Raw genomic sequence first — 25,509 nt, forward strand, 5'->3', positions numbered from 1 at the left:
TATATTGTCATGCTTGGGTCACAGATTTGCGCAGAAACACAGGAGGTTGTAGAGAGACAGGAACGTTATTCAAACACTGCAAACAAACATTTGTCTCTTTTTCAAAAGTTTAAACTGTGCTCCATGACAAGACAGAGATGACAGTTCTGTCTCACAATTAAAAGAATGCAAACATATCTTCCTCTTCAAAAGAGTGCGTGTCAGGAGCACAGAATGTCACATAGATAGAGAAAACAATCTCTAGCAAACAAATCAATAGGGCTGTTTGGCTTTTAAGTATGCGAAGCACCGCGGCACAAAGCTGTTGAAGGCGGCAGCTCACACCCCCTCCGTCAGGAGCAGAGAGAGAGAGAGAGAGAGAGAGAGAGACAGAGTTTGTTTTTCAGTCAAAAATCAATACGTGCCCTTCGAGCTTTTAAGTATGCGAAGCACCGTGCAGCATGTCGTTTCAGGAAGCAGTTGCACAAAAGATAGCAACGTGAAGATAATCTTTCAGCATTTTTAGACGAGCGTCCATATCGTCTAGGTGTGCGAACAGCCCCCCTGCTCAATCCCCCTACATCAGGATCAGAGAAAGTCAGCGCAAGACAGAGAGAAAAGTAAGCAATCTAGCTTCTCAGCCATCTGCCAATAGCGTCCCTTGTATGAAATCAACTGGGCAAACCAACTGAGGAAGCATGTACCAGAAATTAAAAGACCTATTGTCCGCAGAAATCCGCGAACCAGCAAAAAATCCGCGATATATATTTAAATATGCTTACATATAAAATCTGCGATGGAGTGAAGCCGCGAAAGGCGAAGCGCGATATAGCGAGGGATCACTGTATACCAGGCAAGCAGTGGCCTACACAGGCCTAAAACGGGGCACTGGCATTAAAAGTTCAAAATACACAAAAATGCTTCTCTGGAGAAAAGGAACAAATAAATCTCTGTCTGCTTGAGAAATTGTGAAACTAGATAGCTTTATAAAATAAAGAATTTATTCTAATAATAAAAAAGAAGAAAAAGCAAACAGACTTCTTAATTGTTAGAATTATTTATAGTGACTAATATACATAGAAGATAACTAATAAAAGATGCCTTTGCCAAAAGAATAAACTGAAGAAAGCCAATCATCAAAAATTAAAGATTTTCTGAATCGCATAGTAAAATTAAAGTAAGAGATTTTGCTTACTTATTTGTTTAATCTATTTTTGTCACAGTAAGTTTGCTTTTCCTAACCAAAATGCAAGTAATTCTTACAGCAATCACATTTTAATAAAACAAAATGGATGTGGTGACATTCATAGCAACAAAACCGCATGGCCCAGCAACCTGATAACATTAGTTGTGTGCTGTAAACATGACTCAAAACTGGCAATGAGCGAGTCCCACTGAATTTACTTCACCAGCTGCTTGGTAAAAACAGAGACTTTTCTGTGGAATCGGTGAACTGCATTAAAGTCAATGGGGAAGGAGAAACTGAACTAGTTTTCGGTGGATAATAATTGTGTAAGTGTCTTTTAAATGTCTCTGAGAGTCAAGGTCAACATCCACCAATTATGTTGGACTCATTATTGTGGCAAAACATTTGACCTGAGGTGCCAGGCAACAGTGCTAACCACTATGCCACTGTATCTACCACAGATAAAATTATACTCCAAGTTCACAATACCCCAAGTCCTTTATCTCTCTTTCTGCATCTCCTAAGCTCCTATCGCTATAACTAAGTAATATCCACGTGGCCTGTGAAAGGATCAGCATTAAATAGTCGGGGGACTGTCTCTGTCGCTACCTGATCTGCACTACATAGTAAAGAGCATAACAAGCTTAATCCAGCAGTGAAGATACAAAGAACAATGATCTATGCAAAAACAAAGAGGTATTTTCATAATATTCTCATTATGGTCTGCTGATGTACCCATCAAATTAAATATTGTAAGTTTATTTTTTTTTTAGTGCATGCAAGGTTGCACATCTGGCTGGACTACAATTCATTTATTTGACATCAAGCATATTCTAAAAATTATTCATGCATACACAAAACAGATCGGGCATTGCTGTAAAACTATGAGGTGGAGTGGAGTACACTTACAGTAGGTATGTGTGAAAATTCGGATTGGGTAGTGAGATCCCCATCCAACATGGCCGCTACAGCTCTGTGATGTCACACTGGCCTTGCAAAGCATCATGGGAAATTGGGAAAAATACGTTCATCTAAGCCACGGGTGTCAAACTCCAGGCCTGGAGGGCTGCAATGGCTGCAGGTCTAACCCTTTTCCTAATCAGTGACCAGTTTTCACTGCTAATTCACTTTTTCCCCTTTATTTTAACAGCCATGTTAGAAGGATTCAGTCCTCTGAAATGATTTGTTTCCTCATTAAATGACAGCCAAACAGAAATGAGATGTGAAACGAGCCAACAGATGACCAGCTTAAACTGGGGCTTCAAACTCCAACCAGTTTCTTAATGAGAAGCCGATGCTTGCTGTTAATTAAACCCATTATTTAATTCCACGGCTTGTTGCTGCTCTCGTTCTGCAACAGCAGACATTTCCAAAACTGTTGATTTTCTGTTTTTATAAGAACATCGTCAAAGTGTTTTGGTGAGTTGAGAGATCAGCCTTACTGAGACCATCACCTTTCTTTATTTTCAGATATTGTGTGATGTGGTGGCTTGTTTTGTGTCTCATTATTGTTTGGCTGCTAACTAAGGAAAAAGAAACAACTAAAGGGCTTGAGTCAAGTTAATTTAAAGAAGTAAATAGCAGCAAAAAGTGGTCACTAATTAAGAAGATGGTTAGAATGAAAACCTGCAGCCACTGCGGCCCTCCAGGACTGGAGTTCGACACCCCTGATCTAAGCCATCAGAAAAAATGCAGTGAACAAGATCAATGGTGAATCCAAGCAAAAAATTCTTTAGTGAATTAGTGAATTTCTCCTCTCCTGAGAGAGCACTCCTCTCAGGACTACCCAAAAAAGATATCAATCGATTGCAGCTAGTGCAGAATGCAGCTGCTAGGATCCTAACTAGGAAAACAAAATCCGAGCACATCTCTCCAGTTTTGATGTCACTACGTTGGTTCCCTGTGCCATTTAGAATTGACTTTAAAATACTGCTTATAGTTTACAAAGCCTTGAATAATCTGCTTCATCCTATATTTCGGAATGCCTTTCACCTTAGACTCCAATTTGTAACCTTAGATCTTCAAATGAGGGTCTGCTTAGAATTCTAAGAGCTAAACTTAAAAGAAGTGGTGAGGCAGCCTTCTGCTGTTATGCACCTAAAATCTGGAATAGCCTGCCAATAGAAATTTGCCAGGCTAATACAGTGGAGCACTTTAAAAAACTGCTAAAAACACATTACTTTAACATGGCTTTCTCATAGTTTCGATTTAGTTTAATCCTGATGCTCTGTATATTCAATTAATTATCATTACTATTCATGGTGGCTCCAAAATCCTTACTAACCCCTACTCTCTCTTCTGTTCTTTTTCCGGTGTCCTGTGGTGGCGATCTGCACCACAACCACCTAATCAAAGCTCCTTGATGTCCCTACATTGATGGATTAAAGAGCAGCATGACCGTCATCATCAAGTTCTTCCATGACAACCCTGAATACCATGAGGACTGATTGAGGTCATTTATGTTAGGTAGAATGCCTAGAGGGGGTTGGGTGGTCTCATGGCCTAGAACCCCTGCAGATTTTATTTTTTCTCCAGCCGTTGGAGTTTTTTTTTGTTTTCACTGTCCTCCCTGGCCATTGGACCTTACTTTTATTCTATGTTAATTAGTGTTCTATTATTTTAATTCTTATTTTGTCTTGTTTTTTCTCTTTATTCATCATGTAAAGCACTTTGAGCTACATTATTTGTATGAAAATGTGCTATATAAATAAAAGTTGTTGTTGTTGTTTTTTTCTGATCAGTGTTAATCAAAATGTATATTGTGTCAGGAAATTAGTAATTTGAAACAAAAAATAAAGTCAGGAGTAGTTAAACAGGAGCAAGACCTTACAATACCGAACAAGTGCATAGCATGGCATGAAATTACAGTCAAGTTCTGCAATGTCTAAGAGTGTATCGGTCAATGACTGGACTGATATGCTGATTTTCAGTTGTCTCTCTGCAGACTAACTTGTATAAGGAGCTTTGAAAGACTAACTTTTAGGAGTTACTTTCTAAGTCACTTACAGTGCTTTATCTTTAGTAAAAGACAAACTAAAGAAATTAGCAACCAGAAGATAAAAACTGTAAATATGAATGAACCAAGCCTAAATGCGGTAACCAAAAATACATCAGTCCAAAGACATGCAGGTTAGGTGGATTGGCGATTCTAAATTGGCCCTAGTGTGTGCTTGGTGTGTGGGTGTGTTTGTGTGTGTCCTGCGGTGGGTTGGCACCCTGCCCGGGATTGTTTCCTGCCTTGTGCCCTGTGTTGGCTGGGATTGGCTCCAGCAGACCCCCGTGACCCTGTGTTCGGATTCAGCGGGTTAGAAAATGGATGGATGGATGGACATCCTATTGTTCAACAAAGCCAAGAATCATAATCATAAAATCGAAATCAGAGAACAAAGCAAGAATTCTTTCTCCCGGAATACCAGAAAAGCACACACAAATGAAGAAGTCCTTTGTTTTTATTCTAACTTGGATACCAGGAAGTGAGTGGTGCCCCCCAAACATGACTTAGAGGGAATAACAAGCTGTTTTGATGGTTGTTGATTAAAGTCTATGAGGCTTAGGGTTTGATGAGTTTGAATGTAATCCACAAGGTTGAGTGACCAGTAAATTGAAGGCTTTGTTTAATGACTTATCTCATTGTTGGCCACTTTATATGGAATGCTGTTCATCTTGCTCCTGCTTGTTCAGACCCTGTAGAGGAAACTGATAAAGGACATTTATCTGGTCCTATTATGCAAAACAAGGCCAATCAATCTGAACCTATTAGACGGAGTGAAAGAGTTAGAAAACCACCCGTGTGGGCAAATGATTACTGGGCGTAATAACTATAATAGTTTGGTTTTATTTGAATGGCAAAACTATATTTTCACATGCACCTCAGCTTTAAAAATCCTGCATGCTATTTGGGATGATTCAGGGATGATTCAGTTCATGTTTTGTTAATTGGTACAAGCTTTACTTCAGGGGTCCCCAATTCTGGTCCTGGAGGGCCCCAGTGGCTGCAGGTTTTCATTCTAACCCTTTTCTTAAGTAGTGACCTGTTTTTACTGGTCATGTTTTGCCTCATTTTGTATCTCATTATTGTTTGGCTGCTAAATTAAGGAAAAAGAAACTGAGTCTTCAAGAGCAAGTCCATTAAAATTAATTCAAAAGAAGTTAGTTAGTAGCAAGAACAGGGGCCTCATGTATAAACGGTGCGTACGCACAGAAATGTTGCGTACGAACCTTTCCACGCTCAAATCGCGATGTATAAAACCTAAACTTGGCGTAAAGCCACGCACATTTCCACGGTAACTCATTCCTTGGCGTACGCAATTTATCCGCCCGGTTTTGCAGACTGGCGGCACCCAGCGTCAAAGCAGTGCTACTGTTCCTGTGTGATCACCCTTTCTTTCTTAGATCCACGTTCCTGACGCGGCTTTATAAATACACTGAAATTAACTGCATATTGTTTATTAGTGTAATGCATCTGATTGTAATTAACCTGCAGCAATATAATGGTCCAGGGAATAGCCATAGTATTCCAAATACCATAACTGCTTTAGCGTTGTAACTCTCACTGCATCTTCTTTCAGCTGATCCCGTTAAGGGTTGCCACAGCAGATCATCTTTTCCCACATTACTCTCACTGCACCACTCGGAGTATTTATATCACTGTATCTGAGTGGGAAATCACAGCAGCAGCTGATTGGAAAGAGAATTATCGGTACACAGCATGAAGCAGATGCTGCCTGAGCCACAGCAAACGCTTTAGTCCCTGTACGGACTTCGCGGTTTAGAAACAGTTTCATCCCAAGAACTCTAAACACACTAAATCAGTCCATCAAGTGCTCCTTGTAGAACTGTTTACTTATAAGTACAATTACCCCACTGTAAACTTGCACTACAGTTATAATATTGCACAACCTGCGCCACTTTATAAAGCGCGTATTTACATGTGATGACGGTATTCATTTCTAAGACGAAATGCAGCAAAACATGTTGATTATATTATACAGATAAAACTTTAACTTCATTTAAATAATCTGTATTGTTAATAATTAAACATGCGAGGACACGGTGCCGCAGCGCTAGCTAGTTCAGTAATTGTTCCTGCCTTGCGCTGTATTATTGCTGGTGCTGACGCGACACTGGAAGGATAGACGGATATAATAATTAAACACGTACTACTAAGATATTTCAATGTTCCTTAAAAGTTTTGAAGAATCGAAGTTCTAAGCTTACAGATGGCTTCACGTCTATTACATAGCTTATTGTGTGGCGATTGAGTTTTTGGAGAAAGAAAAGTAAGGGCAGGAATTGGAGGTTAGTACGTTTGAAAGAGACAGTACTGCTGTGATAAATTATTTAACTGAAGGTTGCGCATGGCACAGCAAGCCTCTTGCGTGAGACATGAACAAGCACTGCGCCACCGTGTTCCCATGTTTAATAACATGCTTTCATTCCTATCATCATGAAAAAGATATCACGTATACATCTCAGTATTTTAATTATTCAGAGAGCTGTAATATCAAGAATGTAATGGAGTATGTGTCCCGTCGGAGAAAGAGAAAGCCCGTTTAAAAAGCAGGCAGTGATTCATACACACAGAGCACATAGAAGATCAAATACAGAACAAAGCATTTAACATGCCACTTTAGTTACAATAGGATTTGAGAAACTAGTAAATTAAACGATTTTAAGATGAAGTTTATGATGTTCTACCTTAATGGCAAAATAAACTACGTGATTAAAGTGGAAATTTCGAGATTAAAGTTGACATTTCGTGCTTTTTTCCCCACTGTGTGCCTTTTTTTTGTCTGTACCCTAATAAGCTTTCATATGACACTCAGACGGTGGGCTACGACTCGCTTTTTCACGGCGACTTTGATATGTGATTTCTTTTTTATTTCGGGCACTGTGCGACTTTGTGAAGTTGAGCCTTCGAGTTTTTTCGAGTCCTTTTGTTGATTATACCACTGTTTAAACCAACAAATAGTACGTTTTTCATTTGCCTCCACTTGGTATTCGCTGAAATTCTTATATTTTCTCCCGTGCTTTTCCCATTGTCTTTTCACAGAAGGCTATTTATATTGATTTGCATATTCAAAGAGGCGTAATTCTGGGAGGAGTTGGGGCGGGACAGAAGGCGCGTGCACGTGCGTTACTTTTCACGCAAATCGGGATTTATGTAGTAGAAGAACGTGAAAGTATGCGTGCGCACAGATTCCTGCATCTGGATTTTTCTGTGCGTACGCACAATCCCGCTTTTGTGCTTACGCCATGTTATAGTGTGAGTTCTACGCACGGCGTTATACATGAGGCCCCAGGTCACTAATGCATGGGAGTTAAAAGGTGGTAGTGAAAGAAGGTCATGTTTCTAGCTTAACAAGATGATAGTGTGACCGTGGATTGTTGATGTGAGGTTGGAAGAAAGAATTTTAAAAAGTCGTACTACATGCTGCTTTTAACTGGACTGACTACACAACAAACAAGCCACTCTTTCTTAGGACTGTATTATGTGGTCAAAATATTAGAACGAATAAATAGTTTCATGTTAAATTTAGAACAATAATGTATACAAAAATAAATTGGGTAATTTGTTAAATTATTATATTTTTCAGTTTGTACTTAAATATGACATGATAGAAGCATCCTAATGGTATTTATATTGTGTTCGCAAACGTAAACAAAAGTACTGTTCACAATTAATTTCATATTAGTTTAATTTTGAAGACCGTTTTTTACTTCAATTCACTTTACTTGATGAAAATAACATCCACCTTGTATCTTCGGTGTTTATTAATATATTTAATCACTCAACGTAATGGCGTCTCCAGAATCAAACGTTTCAGCCAACGTAATCAAGTTTTACTTTTACTACTGCAAGTTCACGTCAGCGCTTTTTAACAATAAAAATGTGGTTAACATGTAGGCAGTACCAAACTCCTAGACTCCAACAAGAGCAATGAACAAATGAACTTATTTAACAGCACTAAGAGGATCTTCACAGCCCCACCGAACATCCTCTACATCACCTTATTGGAGCAGCTAACCCGGAGTCAGCCAATCAGAGTGGGGAGGCGGGGATCGTACGCACACGCCTCAAGTGGAAAGTTATGAGAGTTTTCCTTAGGGTTGCGCAGATGAAACGTGGAAAACGGACATATCTGCCTGGGTATAGAACTAAAAAATGTATAACGTCTTCTGTAATCACTGAGCTAATTGCCATCATTAAGTGCTTGTTTTAAAGATGCACATTTCATGCACTGACGTCAAGAGAAAGACATCTTCATTTTTAACTTTCACATTTAAATATTAGAACCCTTCGGGTTATATATAGTATTGTAGCCGAAATCAAGATCACTCTGAGAATCGGCAGGGGCTCCCCTCTCACCTGCAATTCAGGAACGACCCTCCTTGTACTCAGTACCGGAGTAGACCTTCAGTAGCATAGGCAGCTCATACTGCGGAAGCAGCGAAGTCATTGGACTTCAACAGGTCATCAAAACTTTATAAAAAGCAACATTTTTATGTGGGAGTGCTGAAAAGTACAGAAAGGCAGGAAAAATACGACAGGAAAACATACAGGTCATCTTAAAGAATTATTGTGTAGGAAAGAGATAAAGGCAAATAGACCACCTGGTTTAAATAAATTATGTTAGAGGCATTTTGGAAGGGAGGAAGTGTGTTTAACAAGAAAAAAAAGTGCAAGAGCATTTTCTGGATGACACAGGATATTATTTTTCTTTATAGAAAAAGGAAAACTGATGTAAAATATCTCGGGGTAAGTCCCTGCTAACGGCAGAATTTTAATGGAAATAATAATAATAATAATTCTTTACATTTATATAGCGCTTTTCTCACTACTCAAAGCGCTCTCCACACAGGGAGGACCCGGAAAGCGAACCCACATCTCCTCACTGCAAATGAAAATGTGAATACAGCAAGACCTCCTATATTGTGTTAATTGTAGTATACATAATGATAAGGGGGATCTGCTGGAGCAAAGTTTAATCTTCTTAACTAGAATACAAATAAAACAAGATTAGTTGGAAAAAAAGAAGAGCGTAACGACTGTGTATTTTGCTGTAGATGTTCTTTACACAATAAAAATGCGCAGCTGGCTAAAATACAAAACTATTTTCCACACAGACTGCAATATGTCTCGATGTGGTACACTTACAAATTATCCGTAATAAAGTGGGATTAGCATTAAACATTCGAAAATAAAATAAAAACAAAATAAAATAGCCTAATCTCGACAGGCTGAATCTAGAGTTTAGCTGGAAAGAAAACGGCGCTTCGATATGGGAAGGAAAATGCGAGTTTTAACGACAATTTTCAAACAGCGACCTGTGGCATCGCGAACAGAAATTGCAATATCCTGAATGAATCAATTTCTTCCGAAAACAGTCCTGTTAAGTAGTAGCGCCAAAAAGGACGTGCACCGTTAGATATACATCATTAGTTTGTCCTCCGCCCGTCCCGAACTCCAGCAACTGCTGACTTACCAGTCCTCCCCCTACCACGGCTACTCGAATCTTCTTTGTTCTCGGTGAGCTTTCCATGACTGAAAATCGACTGCTGCTCTTCCAACAGGTGAACTGTAACTTGTCTCTGTATTTAAACAGCACTTGTCTGATCAAATGCCAGACGTCAAAGAAGACAAAAAGCCCCGAGGGAGGAGCTCGCAGGGTGAGCGCTTACTGGTTTGTCTCACTTCTGCAAATGAAAAAATAGCCCACGGGATAGGAAGCTTCAAGGGAGGAAGACAGTCAAAAGTGGTGGGTAGTATGAAACGTTTAAAATCGTGTTTAACCACATGCTTGGCAAATGAAAAAATGAAGTGGCAACAAGTCCCAGACATTTTATTTTTATAACACCATCCAGATCGTAGAATTGAAGATTTGATTTTTAAAATTTATTTTAGAAAACTAGTCTGTGGCATTTAGAAAAAAAAAGTATGAAACATAAATGTCTTGCAGCAGTTGGTTGTAATTTGTCATGATGGAGAAGCTGGTATTGTGTATGTCAGCACTGAGTAGATATTGGGAGATTATACACTGCACCAGTCAAAGGCAATGGGACATGTACAGTGCATCCGGAAAGTATTCACAACACATCACTTTTTCCACATTTTGTTATGTTACAGCCTTATTCCAAAATGGATTAAATTCATTTTTTTCCTCAGAATTCTACACACAACACCCCATAATGACAACGTGAAAAAAGTTTACTTGAGATTTTTGCAAATTTATTAAAAATAAAAAAATTGAGAAAGCACATGTACATAAGTATTCACAGCCTTTGCCATGAAGCTCAAAACTGAGCTCAGGTGCATCCTGTTTCCCCTGATCATCCTTGAGATGTTTCTGCAGCTTAATTGGAGTCCACCTGTGGTAAATTCAGTTGATTGGACATGATTTGGAAAGGCACACACCTGTCTATATAAGGTCCCACAGTTGACTGTTCATGTCAGAGCACAAACCAAGCATGAAATCAAAGGAACTGTCTGTAGACCTCCGAGACAGGATTGTCTCGAGGCACAAATCTGGGGAAGGTTACAAAAAAATTTCTGCTGCTTTGAAGGTCCCAATGAGCACAGTGGCCTCCATCATCCGTAAGTGGAAGAAGTTTGAAACCACCAGGACTCTTCCTAGAGCTGGCTAGCTATCTAAACTGAGCGATCGGGGGTGAAGGGCCTTAGTTAGGGAGGTGACCAAGAACCAGATGGTCACTCTGTCAGAGCTGCAGAGGTCCTCTGTGGAGAGAGGAGAACCTTCCAGAAGGACAACCATCTCTGCAGCAATCCACCAATCAGGCCTGTATGGTAGAGTGGCCAGATGGAAGCCACTCCTTAGTAAAAAGGCACATGGCAGCCCAGACTAGTCAGGATAAAGGGAAAGATGACTGCAGCAATGTACAGAGACATCCTGGATGAAAACCTGCTCCAGAGCGCTCTTGACCTCAGAATGGGGCGACGGTTCATCTTTCAGCAGGACAACGACTCTAAGCACACAGCCAAGATATCAAAGGAGTGACTTCAGGACAACTCTGTGAATGTCCTTGAGTGGCCCAGCCAGAGCCCAGACTTGAATCCGATTGAACATCTCTGGAGAGATCTTAAAATGGCTGTGCACCGACGCTTCCCATCCAACCTGATGGAGCTTGACAGGTGCTGCAAAGAGGAATGGGCGAAACTGGCCAAGGATAGGTGTGCCAAGCTTGTGGCATCATATTCAAAAAGACTTGAGGCTGTAATTGCTGCCAAAGGTGCATCGACAAAGTATTGAGCAAAGGCTGTGAATACTTATGGACATGGGATTTCTCAGTTTTTTTATTTTTAATAAATTTGCAAAAACCTCAAGTAAACTTTTTTCATATTGTCATTATCGGGTGTTGTGTATAGAATTCTGAGGAAAAAAATGAATTTAATCCATTTTGGAATAAGGCTGTAACATAACAAAATGTGGAAAAAGTGATGCGCTGTGAATACTTTCCGGATGCACTGTATTGTGCAATACATACATTGCACATAAAATAATATTTCAGTCTGCATTTTGGCACAAATTCCTCTTCAATTTTAATAAAATAAAGATAGTTACATAATTGTTTGGAACTCTTAGGAGGGTGGAGTGAATAAAGCCCTTTGACTGATCAGCACATAGATAGATAGATAGATAGATAGATACTTTATTAATCCCAATAGGAAATTCACATATGACATAGGAAAAAAAATACTCTGACATGAAAAGTAGTTGTGCTTAAACATCATAAACATGTCCCTAATGGCAGTGTATGAAATACTAGTATATGGTTTGTCATTATACTGCATACATTTTATCTGGGTGAATCTTATATGGCTGGCATACAATGCTTGCAAGCTGTCCAGACAACTTGCTGAAATTTGTACTTTGATTGGGCAGATGAACTGGCCAAGGTACTTTTGAGAAAGTTTGGATGCTTTCATTAACTTCCCTACAAAAATGGACTTGGGGCAAATTAACTCCTTATAAACAAAGGGGTGTTTGGTGTAATTACCCCTAATTACATACAAGAACTGCAAATGGCTAAAGAGTAGTGAGTACATCACTTTGTTTACACCAATATCAACTAAAATGAAAAACACAAAACAAGTGGCACTTCAGGGATTTTCCTCCAAAAAACTGGATTTTACCCTCCCCATAACCAAAACATTATATGATACACAATCCTAAAATCAAGATAGAGGTAAAGAATTTAGGGGTAACTATTGACTCTGATCTTAATTTGAAATCACATATTAATCAGATTAGTAGGACATCATTTTTTCACTTAAGAAATATAGCAAAAGTTAGACCTCTTATAACATTGCAAGATGCTGAGAAATTTGTTCACGCTTTTTTTTTTCCAGTCAGCTAGATTACTGTAACGCACTCCTCAGGACTACCCAAAAAATACATCAATCGATTGCAGCTAGTGCAGAATGTAGCTACTAGAATCTTAACTAGGAAAAGAAAATCCGAGCACATCTCTCCAGTTTTGATGTCACTACGTTGGTTCCCTGTGCCATTTAGAATTGACTTTAAAATACTGCTTATAGTTTACAAAGCCTTAAATAATCTGCTTCATCCTATATTTCGGAATGCCTTTCACCTTACACTCCAATTTGTAACCTTAGATCTTCAAATGAGGGTCTGCTTATAATTCCAAGAGCTAAACTTAAAAGAAGTGGTGAGGCGGCCTCCTGCTGTTATGCACCTAAAATCTGGAATAGTTTACCGATAGAAATTCACCAGGCTAATACAGTGGAGCACTTTAAAAAAAACTGCTGAAAACACATTATTTTAAAATGGCTTTCTCGTAGCTTCATTTTAGTTTAATACTGATATTCTGTATATGCATTTAATTATCATTATAATTCCTGTTGGCTCCGTAATCCATACTAACCCCTACTTTCTCTGTTCTTTTTCTGGTTTTCTGTGGTGGCGATCTGCACACCACCACCCGATCAAAGCACCGTGCTGTCCCTACATTGATGGATTAAAGGCCAGAAGTCCACATGACCGTCATCATCAAGTTCTTCCATATGAACCCTGAAAACCATCAGGACTGATTGAGGTCATTTATGTTAGTTAGAATGCCTAGAGCGGGCCAGGCGGTCTCGTGGCCTCAGAACCCCTGCAGATTTTTTTTTTTTTTTTCTCCAGCTGTCTGGAGTTTTTATTTTGTTTTCACTGTCCTCCCTGGCCATCAGACCTTACTTTATTCTATGTTAATTAGTATTGCCTAATTTTATTTTTATATTTTGCCTTTTTTCTCTTTCTTCATCCCGTAAAGCACTTTGAGCTACATATTTTGTATGAAAATGTGCTCTAGAAATAAATCTTGTTATTGTACTCGTATCTAATGTGCATCTGCCACAGGACTCCCAAGTTAAGCAAAGCACATACAGGATGTCCAGTCTGCAGATGTTTTACCAATCAAAAGCCAGTACTTGGTAGAGCCTGACCTCTCAACTTTGAAGAGTGAAATCGACAATTTTCATTTCAAGCTTAATTCAATCTTGCATGTCAGTGAAATAAATAAAAGAAGTAAAAAATTAAATACATAAAGAAACATCAGAAATATATTTTGTGCCACATTTAATTTTTATACTCACATTTCACGTTGTTATTATTTATATTTAAATTTCACAGTACTTTTAATAGCCTAGCATATTTACTTATTTATTTAATTTTAAGTGACATATTCATCCTTATCTGGCAGGCCACGTTCCGCATTCATTGTGCTATAATGTAAAACATCTGAGTTATGGGTAAGGAACTCTATATGCAATAGGACCCAAATTACTCAGGTATAAATTGGAAACAAAGTTTTGATTATGTCATGTGGCCCAGAATCAGAGTGATGGGATTTAAGAATGTTATGACATTATTTATGTTATTACAGATATATTTATTTGCAATAGAATGGCACTTTGCTTGTCTGCCTGATACTCCATCCACATCCTAAACATCTGCAGTTTATGTTAATTGCCAGGTCTAAATTGGCCCAATGTGAATCTACTCTGAGATGGACTGACACCACGTCCAGGATTGTGCAGTGTGTAGCAGATGAGGCTCGTGTCCACCTCTCGAACCCTCAGGTACCACTCTGATGACCAGGTGAACGTATAAATTATATTTATTTTATAATTGTACGGTGCACAAAGCACTCTCCACACCACACTCATATACTAACAATAAACTCTTCTTTAACAATACTCCTCCACTCCCAGACACGTCGCCACCCTACCTCCCAGCTCAGCTCAGTGTCTGGGCTTACCCAGAGTCCTTTTATAGCCCCTGACCCGGAAGTGGCTCCAAGCCAAACCCACAAGTCCGTTTTCCTTCCGGGTCAGGGCAAACAGTCCTTTTCTTCATCCCGGGAGCACATCGCTTCTTCCAGTCACGTGACTGGGATGCACTCCCGGGTTATAGGGCATGCCAGAGCCCACTAGCCCCCCTACAGCGACTCCTGGCGGCCCCCAAGGTATCCAGCAGGGCTGTGTCAAAACACTACAAAGTCCATGAGGCCCTGCTGGAACTCGGGGCACAAATATGCTGTCCAGAGGGCTCCTCCTAGCGGCCTGGGGGTGACGACCGGAGTCCATAGCCGGTCGTCTGTCACAGTCCCTCCCCCTTAGCGACGACCAGTGGGGCGGAGCGTTGATTCCCGCGAGGGACGTCTTCCTCCAGGAGAACGCTTTATCCGGACCGTGGCTCTGTTGTCGAGACCCCCCAGCGAACCTTGGGGGAACGGTGTATCTGGTATCCCACCACTCCCCTGTCCTCCGGGGACAACTCCTCCACACATGGCCCGGTTGCCGGCAGTTATAGCACCGCCGACGTCCTCCTGGTGGCCTCTCTTCCCGAGACCTGAAGCACCTCGGGAATTCTGTCAGCTCCACCCTGTCCTCCGCCAAGGAGGGGTTAACAGCCGCTTTGCTGCTCTTTGCCCGTTTCTTTTCCCTGTTAGGAGACCCGCATTTCTGTGTGGGGATCTCCTGCTTTCTCTGGGGCTTGTGCACAACGTGAGGCTCTCTATGGAAAAGAGAGAGCCTCTTTGCTGTTTGCACGCCCGTTGTCCTATATAAACTCAGAGGCGGCGTCATTAGTACCGCATCGCTCCGGGTAACAGCACTATTCAGCTGTCCCGGGACGATTGGTACTTCCCCCGCCCCTTCATTAACCAACGGCAACCCCTTTTCCACGCGGGTCGGGCTTTTACGGTCCGCGTTATCCCGGAGCGGCGTCTGATATCGCCGCCCCGGTTCTATCGGATCGCTGCCCAACCACTCCGTATTCGTACCACACTCTACTGTCGGGCACACAGCGCTTTAACAACCGCAACTTATTAAACGCGGTGCCGATTCACACTGCGTCCCCTTATTATATACGCCGCAGATTTCACTCACCTGCACCGCCGAATCAATCGAGGCCGGGGCTTCACGGCCTTAACCGTCGCAGGTATACTTGTAGTTTCCTCAGCGGCGCTTCGACCGTGGCTCCCAGCTCCTCTACCCGTCTCCTCAGGTCCTCGATTCCCTGAAAGAAAGCCAGTACGGGCTCGAGTATCTCTTCGAGATCCCGTATCATATAGTTTGTTAAGTTATTTGTCTCGGCCGGCAGTAAGGCTACTTCCTTATTTTGGTCATCTGCCGACCGGGAACCAATGAGCACGTCCACTCCTGGCACGAGCTCTGCTGATGAGCGCAAGGGCTCCTGGGATAAGGAGTCTTTAGAGGGACGGGTAGCCTCCTGCGGCTGGCTGCGGTCTGCCTTTTTAATTTTGCCGGCAGACACTACAGTCACGTCCCGTCCCTCTTTACCTTGATTTAAAGTTGACGCTGCTTTGCTCGCCGCCCCCTTCCCCTTCAGGGAGCACAGACGCGTTGGGATTCGCCTCGCCGACGGCTCCCAACTGCTCTTCTTCCTGGTCGCCGGCGTGCGAGGTCACGTGGACATTCTCCGCCAATGGACTCCCCATCTGCGGACGCCTAGACTGGCTTGCTTTCTTTTCTTCGTGGCCATCTTGTCTAGGTGTGAGGCGGGCGCGCTCTTTGTCCGCTTCGTGCAGACAGGCCCCTGCAAAACAGGAAACAAATACTCCCGGCATTTCGGGCATTGCCCCAGCACATACCTCGGAACGTTGGCGATCACGCTCCAACTCCCTGTAGTAATCTTCGGGAGTCGCTATCCGGCAACATTCCGACTGCTGCCCTGCTAGGTTTTGCGTGGCCTTAAACTGCTCCCGATCTTCCTCACTGCCCGTCAGGTAAGTCCACAGCTTCTCCATAGGATCTGGGACCGAAGTCTTCTGGACAACTCCAGCCTTCTTCCCAGTCTTCTTCCCCATGCTTGCCTGCTGCAGAGGACGGCTCTCAGCTGCAGCGCACTTGGTCGCGGGTGGAGTTTTCACCTCCGCGGATACTAGAGGGACCTTCTTAGGGTTCTCTGCCACAACGAATTTAATATTTAATGCAGATCCTCTGCCTCCAGACGGCCAGAGAATCCTGCCGACTACGCCAGTGTAGCAGATGAGGCTCGTGTCCACCTCTCGAACCCTCAGGTACCACTCTGATGACCAGGTGAACGTATAAATTATATTTATTTTATAATTGTACGGTGCACAAAGCACTCTCCACACCACACTCATATACTAACAATAAACTCTTCTTTAACAATACTCCTCCACTCCCAGACACGTCGCCACCCTACCTCCCAGCTCAGCTCAGTGTCTGGGCTTACCCAGAGTCCTTTTATAGCCCCTGACCCGGAAGTGGCTCCAAGCCAAACCCACAAGTCCGTTTTCCTTCCAGGTCAGGGCAAACAGTCCTTTTCTTCATCCCGGGAGCACATCGCTTCTTCCAGTCACGTGACTGGGATGCACTCCCGGGTTATAGGGCATGCCAGAGCCCACTAGCCCCCCTACAGCGACTCCTGGTGGCCCCCAAGGTATCCAGCAGGGCTGTGTCAAAACACTACAAAGTCCATGAGGCCCTGCTGGAACTCGGGGCACAAATATGCTGTCCGGAGGTCTCCTCCTAGCGGCCTGGGGGTGACGACCGGAGTCCATAGCCGGTCGTCTGTCACAAGTGTTATTGGACTAGACTACGACTTCTTGTGACTCTAAGATGAATTAAGAGGGTTTGAGAATGGTATATTAGAGTAATACGAGTGAGACACAAAAATAACTGGACTGGTAAAAAAAAAATTATTTATTGTTGAATTACAGCATTCTAAACATTGTCACCTTCTATATACTCACCCTCCTGATCTCTACACCGCTCCATACATATCTTCCATTGATTGAAACATTGCTGGAAGTCATCTTGCTTGTGGCTCTTCAACAGATGTGTTGTTTTTTTATTATTAGTATTATTACCATGCTTATATTAACTTCACCTGTTTCTTGTTTACTTTTTAGTACACTTTTTAACTTAATATAAGCGTGGTTTTTAAAAAGTACTTATATATATATATATATATATATATATATATATATATTTGCAGTTGGAGATCCACGAAGGGAGAAAAAACGAATCACGTATCATAAAATAGTTTTATTCCTGAGCTTTCAACCCCTAACAGGGGTCTTCATCAGAGGATAATGCTTAGACTTACAAGAATCAAAGGCAATATATAGCAACACATTCAGTGGGGGGGGGGGGGGGGTGGTTTGGGTGGGTGGAGGTGACTAAGTCAGTATGATCAAGGGGGGGGGGTTGTACAGTTTAATTATTGTGTACATGTCCTTCTTAGCTGAATAAAGACATGTACACAATAATTAAACTGTACACCCCCCCCCCCCCCCTTGATCATACTGACTTAGTCACCTCCACCCACCCAAATATTATTGTCTTCACTTCATCCATTGAAGAAAAATGTGTTCCGTTTAGGTCACTTTGATTTTCGGGAACAAATAAAAATTACAGGGAGCTAAATCAGGCGAATAGGGAGGATGATCGAGGGATTAATAATCTATCTATCTGTCTAAATTATCAGTCACCCCAGACAAACTCCATGTGTATTCACTTTCTTTTACACTCACTAAACTATTACACGTGTATGCATTGAAATAAAAGCTTCAATTATTTCATGTGATTTTTATATATTTATGGGCACTGAATTCAAAAATGAAAACATTTTTCTCTATCATGCAACATTTCTTTCAAAAAACTTTTTTTTTTGACTACAATACAATACAATACAATTTATTTTTGTATAGCTCAAAATCACACAAGAAGTGCCGCAATGGGCTTTAACAGGCCCTGTCTCTTGACAGGCCCCCAGGCTTGACTCTCTAAGAAGACAAGGAAAAACTCCCAAAAAAAAACCTAGTAGGGAAAAATGGAAGAAACCTTGGGAAAGTCAGTTCAAAGAGAGACCCCTTTCCAGGTAGTTTGGGCGTGCAGTGGGTGTCAAAAGAAGGGGGTCAATACAATACAATACAATACAATACAATACAATACACAGAACTACCAACTATAGTTTTTTTTTTGCACTATAATTAAGTAATGTCAATACCAGTGACATAAATAATTTTCTCAACATGTTCAAGCAATGAGTCATAGTCATTCACTCAGCATGTACAGTACTTAATGATTTAGCAAGATATCTTGGCCTTCCCAATGATGCCGCAGAGCTCTTGGGGACCCAAATAAAAGATAACAACTTATTACATCCAGACAGAATTTTCACTTGCTACAGAAATAGAGAAGAAGAGTTTTCAGCATTTTTCAAGAAAACTGGATGCATGGTTTACTTCATTGATGCAAGTGACTTAGTGCTGAAGAATGGAGACATTAATAGACATTTAAAAGGAGCCTTAAAGGAGTGCTTTTTCATAATGTTAACAAATACACATCAATACCTGTTTGCTCGTTCTGTGCATTTGAAAGTGTCATGATTTTGGCTGAATGTCGATGTTTTGTTGAATTTTCCTTTAAGAGAAGCCATTTTGTGTACCACTGTCAGAGTTCCATCCCTCACGTCTAGGTGTGTGATCTCCAGGTTTGTGACCTTGACTTAAACAGCAAACAACATAAAGGTCAGCCTTTTGCTCTAAGCCTCATCCGATCTGCGGATAAAGTCCTTTATTTTCAGTTTGACTTCTTGTGTGTTTACTTTTTATGTCTTGCCTGTTTTTTGACTTATTGTGTATTATTTGACCTTGAGTTTTGATTCTTATCTGGGTTTCGGTCACTTCAGTTTATTCTTTATTTTCTTTTGATTGCCTTTTGCTCACATCTCCTGGTTTTCTCAAGAAATTGGTTTCTTTTTGTCCTGACTGGGCAGGAAAACAGATAACAGATAGATAGATAGATAGATAGATAGATAGATAGATAGATAGATAGATAGATAGATAGATAGATAGATAGATAGATAGATAGATAGATAGATAGATAGATAGAGAGGCAGGCAGGCAGGCAGGCAGACAGACAGACAGACAGACAGACAGACAGACAGACAGACAGACAGATAGATAGATAGATAGATAGATAGATAGATAGATAGATAGATAGATAGATAGATAGATACTTTATTAATCCCTAGGGGAAATTCACAATTAACTAATGAGTACTTAGAAAATATTCTCAAGAACGTTAACTATTACAGCCAGCTAGAAAAAAATTATATAGCTTGGTGCCAAAAACATTATCAGACCTAGCTTGGTGGATCCGCATAAAGTGCTGCTGCCAACCCTTCACTTTGCTTGACATAATGAAACAGTCTATCAGGGCCCTATCTTGAGATGGAGCTTGTTTTATGCATTTGTGATAAACATTTTGAGGTTTGTTTGAGGCTAAACTAACAGAGGGCATTTTTGCCAGAACTGATATTAGAAAACTGATTTCTGATGCAGAATTTCATTATGCTATGGACAATCTGGAACGAGGGGTAAGAATAAAGATCCAAATTATAAAGAAATTTTGAAAATTTCAATAGTTAATTTTAAGGAGTTGGGTTGTAAGTTCTCTTTTTGGAGTCACATTTGGAAATTTTCCCTGAAGATTTTGGAGTGGTGAGTGAAAGGAAGGTGAAAGATTCCATCAGGATATCAAGGATATGGCAAGAAGGTGCCAGGGACATTGAGATGTCAGTCTAATGGCAGACTACTGCTGGATGATTCGTAGGGACACACCAAAAAGAGTGTACAAACGATGGGCCACCAAAAGAAGTTTTGACTAAAAAAGAAGGAAAAAAAAAGAGACAAAATCTAGAGAAGTTATATGAGAGTCAATGAATATGTGTTGTTTTCCTTAAATATACGTACATTGAACAAAATTGACTAAATATAAAAGTTAACAAAAGGACAAGTGCATGTGTGTGTTGCTGTGTATTTGTATATCCTCCAGTTAAATGCCATTTGGTATGGGAGTCATAAAAGAAATGCTAATGTCTGCGGTGCACCATCTGTTGGAATGAAAAAAAACAATGCATTTTATTACTACATGTTGTACAAAACACATTCCAATAGATTGTGCACTGCAAACATTAATGATGAATATGCCTAACACAGAATGACTGTTGGACAGACTGAAATCAACTTATCCATCTTAATAAAAGCACAAGTATCTGTGTGTGTGTGTGTGTGTGTGTGTGTGTGTGTGTCCATTTGCTAGGGCTAGGAGGAAAATTTTAAAAACTGGCAAAACTTGTGGAAGGGTCAAAAAAAATTGCAAATAAGGGTTTAAAAACAAGAAAACTGCTCTTCTGAGCCTATTGTGGTGTTCAATGTTATAAGCTGGAAAGAGCAGTGTGGTAGCAATTTTCTTGCACCTGCTCAAGCCACATGAACAAGGTTGGTAGCTGTAATGCTAATGACTGATAGCTTTGTATGCTGGGCAATGAATGAGTAAAAATTACAATAAATCAATGCACACATCAAAAAACCAAACCCCTGACACACCAGGACAATACAGTAGTGACCACTGCTACATTTTGCCAGCAAAACATTGACTTTAAGACTAGACGATTTGACGAGAAATGCCAAGAGGAAGCAGCAAAAACAGACGGCTGTATCCAAAGACTAGCAAGAGCATTCAGGGTGGTCACCCTGAAGCCCACGATGGCAAATACCTTTAACCACTCCCACCACAACCCCCCACCTGGTAGCTGAAACAATCGAGTATCCACACACCAAAATGATGAAGGGACGCCCCCTACCTCAGTGAAATGATTAAGTACTCACAGCTGATTAAGTCTTGTGCCGAAATCAAAGGCGAGAAATACTGTGCTGCATTAAATGACCCAGTGTCCGAACGCTACATTGTTAAAAAGTATGATCTCTCTAAAACAGTTAAGTCACCAAGGGGCCTTATTTTGTACTTAAATGTGACGCAATTGAAGCATTCTAATCATTTTTTGTCTTCACGAGGGCAAGTAAAAGTAGATGTTCAAAACATAAACAATTTGTGCCCATTAACATTTTTATTTCCTTCAATTTGTACCTCTAAACTGTCATGTGCCTTGCCATCACCCCTACTTTTCTTGTTTTGGTGAACCCACCACAAATTAACTGTAATAATGGCCTCGCGATTTACTCTCATCTGAACTACTAAATTCTAACGCTTTTCTCAGACACTATCTTTCCCTTCCCTTCCTACTTCTTTCTTTACCCTAACTATATATTCTACTATATTCCAATTTCAAAGAGGATGCAACAATCTGAACTTTCCACACCATTAAGATAGCTGTGTCACAACAAACCCAACACCGTACACATAGACATAGAATTACTAGACACCTCATGACCAGCAGCATCGTATGTCAACGTTGCCACCATATTGCGAGTGGCACTGCTGTGAAGTGAAGTAATGGATAAAGATGCCTCACGTATGTGCTGCTTGGGATTGTACAAACCGCTGTACGCTCCAAACCAGATCCTGGGGGAATACATTTCATAGGTAAAGCTGAACAATTGTTTTGGTTATATTTGGCCATTAAAAAATCCCGTTTTATAATCTTAACTTTAGCTACGCCAGGCTAAGCTAGCAAAGCTATGCATTTATGTGCTCAAGTGAGCCTCCAAACAATGTTTTGGCTAAACGTATTTAGTCACTAACTATGTAGATTGTTGTTAGCTGTTAACATTTTTCAAACTGTGAAGGTTCACTAAAGAAATCCAGCTCAGGAAGCAGTGAGAGGTAGCCCTTAGACGGGATTTTGAGAAAGTTGTCCTGTGATGTGTGCTGTGCTAGTTTGGTAACAGATGCTCTACCGGCATCATATGATCAAAGCTACCACTTGCTCACATTAAAAAAACAAAGGAGGTTTGATGATTCCTTCTGAGGGTGCAGTCAAGGTGGTCAAAGAAGCTGAGCATGTTATCTGACAGTCGACATTAGGACAAGCTGTCAGTGTATCTTTGATCAATCAGTTTGTTCGGGCTGAGAGTGATTCAGATGATGTGTTTTTTCTCAAGGAGCACATTGAGGAAACACAGTTTGAAATTGACAACCGTCATTTTATGCTCATGTCTTTAGTTGTGCCTGTCTTCCACAAACTAAGGCTGCACCATATTGCCAGACTGAATACTCTCAAATTACAGAGTGGCAACACACAGAAAAAGCTATAAGTTCTATGTCATGGATTTTAGATCCTATCCTGTATATATTTAAGTAACCACATTGTGTTTGTGCGCGTGTGTGTGTGAGAGAGAGAGAGATTGAGAGAGGAATGAGTGAAATGTTTTCAGAAATTAAGCCAATTTGTATACAATATAATTGATTATTTTTGTCATGGAGTGTATCATTTTACTGTTAAAAGAAAGACAAAGATAACTGGCAGTAACAGTGCAAAATTCACAATTGGTATGCCAGTTTGAAAAGGTAAGTTTTGAGGGTAGTTTTAAAATGTGTTATTGAATCGAGCTAACGTATATGAGAGGGAAGAGAATTCCAGAGTTGAGGAGCACTATGAGAGACGCTCGAGCTCCCATAGAACAGAGTCTGATGTGCGGTACAGAAAGTCGAGCTGCAGATGAGGATCTGAGTGAGCGAGAGGAGTGTAAGTCTGTAGGAGTTCAGTGAGGTAGGGGGGAGCTTTAAATGTTAAGAGCAGTATTTTGTGTTGTATTCTGTAGTTAACAGGGAGCCAGTGAAGTAGAGAGAGAAGACGTGTAATATGTTCAGTGGATTTAGAACAGCAGGTTATTATCCTGGCAGCAGAATTTTGAAGACGTTGTAAGCAATGGATAAGTTTTTGTGGGATGCCAGATAGAATAGCATTACAGTAATCTATACGTGAGGTGTCTAGGGCATTAACCAATACTTCAGTACAGTGTTGCATAAGAACAGGACAAAGTCTAGAAATGTTTCGGAGATGGAAGAAGGTAGTCCGAGAAATGTTACTTATATGGGAGGAATTATTTAATAATAATTCTTATTATTATTTAATAATTGTCATTATTAGTGTATAAATGGATATAAATAATTGCATTTAAACGATTCGCCAAACTTTGTTGTATCTAAACGATACTGTTTTAAACGTTATTGTTTTTTCATCAGAAAACCCGGTTTCCACGTCTACCTGTATTAGTTTAAATGGCACTTTTGCCACCCGCAATATGGCGGACGCGCTGACGTATCATGTCGACTGGGCAACACAGTGAATGCGGCGTCTATCTATATATGTATATGGCCGTACATGCCAACTCCTACAACTTCCTGGTGCAGCCCACATTTCATCCTCTTTTTTCTTTTAACGTCCGCTGTGTGCACCCTCTCAAATCGTCCCTCCTCTTCAGCGGCTCCTTTGGCTTTGGTGTCGTAAAGGTTCCTCCTCCTTCAGTCGTGGGCGTGCGCTGTGCAGCCTGTCCGCTTCGGCCTGAATAGAATTAAACACAGCGCCATGCACCGTTGTCTCAGAAGCCTGTTACGGGCTAGTAGGAACCTCGTAACAGTACAAAACAGCGCGATCAGTAAACGACCGTGCCCGTTGGCCTGGTACAGAATGGTGAGTGGGACTTGACAAAGCTCGTCTCTGGCGTGAGCAATAGCGCTTGTCGGCGAGCGGCCTCAAAATGACCTTTAATTCGTTATTAAGGTGTTTGAAGTTCGTCTCGGACTCTTGGTGAACGTGCAAGCAGGGCGATCTAAGCATGACTAGGTGGCACGCGCATGCGTTTGCAATAGCAGCAGTATTCAAGGTTACATAAATTGATTAAAATTAATACATGCAAAGCGGCACAAATCTTCTTGTGTTATGAAATGGCATGCAGTCACTGTGTTGGCATTAGTACATTTACCATCGGCATGCATCGTGGAGTTTAGAAAGTGATTTTATTTTGTATTAGTAAATGTTTAAACATGTTATAAAAATGTTTTAACTGTAGTCGGCACGGTGGCGCAGTGATTTCCACTACTGCCTCACTCCTGATCAGTAATCGTGTAATGCAATACTTAATAAAGAAATCTTTAAAGGTTGGCAGAGAGGCTCCAGTGATCTGTACTATCCATTACAAGACATTGTGGTCAAAGACACTGCAGTTCCTAAGCCATTTGGTGAGGCAGCTGGCCAGAACTCTCTTGATGGTTCCCCTGTAGAATGTGGTAGGAAGAAGAGATGATGTTGTGCCTTCTTGGCTATGGAGGTGGTGTTAACTGACAAGTAAGGTTAGGTGCTAGGTGCACAAACTTAATGATGGTGGTAGAGCTGTATGCAGCTATACAGTTGCAAGTCAGCTGAGCGGATAGAAGTACAGCAGACTGAGTATGCAGTTCTGGGGAGCACCAGTGCTCAGTGTGAAGGTGCTGGTTCCAGTGTGGGGTGCTTGGAGTCTTGCTGTCAGGAAGTCCAGGATTCAGTTGCATAGGGAAGAGTTGCAGCCTAGCAGACTTAGCTTTCTTATGAGCTTCAGAGGGATGATGGTGCTGAATGCTGAACTGAAGTCTATGACCAGCATTCTAGCATAAGTGTCTCTTAAAGTCAGATGAAGAGTAGATTTAATAATATCCACAGTGGAGCAGTTCAATTGATAGGCAAACCTGAGAGGGTCATGTAATATGTAAAGTCAGGCTTTCAGGTGACCTAAGATAAGGCTCTCAAAGCACTTTATGATAAACGGTGTGTGTGTGCTTTAGTGCAATAGGCATTGAGGCAAGAGACAATGGACTTCTTCAGTATGGGTGTGATGGTGGTGGTTGGTTCCTGTCATGTGTGGGCTGATCCTGAGATAAGTTCCCCGAACACTGAATCAGGTTAGGTCAATTGGAAAATGTTTTTCAAATGTTTTTATTTCAAGTCTTACTGTTAGGTGGAAAACACCTGTTTGATATAAATACATATATTTGTTATCTAAACTAGAGCTCTGCATTAAAAAAAGTTATGTAGGAGAGAAAA

General features: G+C 41.0%; 2 protein-coding genes across 2 annotated transcripts in view; one reads left to right on the forward strand and one right to left on the reverse strand.

The window, feature by feature from the left end:
• LOC114665743 (kynurenine 3-monooxygenase) overlaps positions 1-9,811 on the reverse strand; it is a 64,510-nt gene extending 54,699 nt beyond the window's left edge. The window contains exon 1 of the mRNA XM_028820361.2: positions 9,652-9,811. Within this exon, the coding sequence (XP_028676194.2) occupies positions 9,652-9,708 (57 nt within the window). The 5' untranslated portion in view covers positions 9,709-9,811. The remainder of the gene's footprint in view (positions 1-9,651) is intronic.
• A 14,125-nt stretch (positions 9,812-23,936) lies between these two features.
• Positions 23,937-25,509, forward strand: part of fh (fumarate hydratase) — a 62,946-nt gene continuing 61,373 nt past the window's right edge. Inside the window, exon 1 of the mRNA XM_028820482.2 lies at positions 23,937-24,123. Coding sequence (XP_028676315.1) covers positions 24,019-24,123 — 105 coding nt within the window. The 5' untranslated portion in view covers positions 23,937-24,018. The remainder of the gene's footprint in view (positions 24,124-25,509) is intronic.

This window comes from Erpetoichthys calabaricus, chromosome 15 (assembly GCF_900747795.2).
Source record: "Erpetoichthys calabaricus chromosome 15, fErpCal1.3, whole genome shotgun sequence".
Taxonomy (NCBI): domain Eukaryota; kingdom Metazoa; phylum Chordata; class Cladistia; order Polypteriformes; family Polypteridae; genus Erpetoichthys; species Erpetoichthys calabaricus.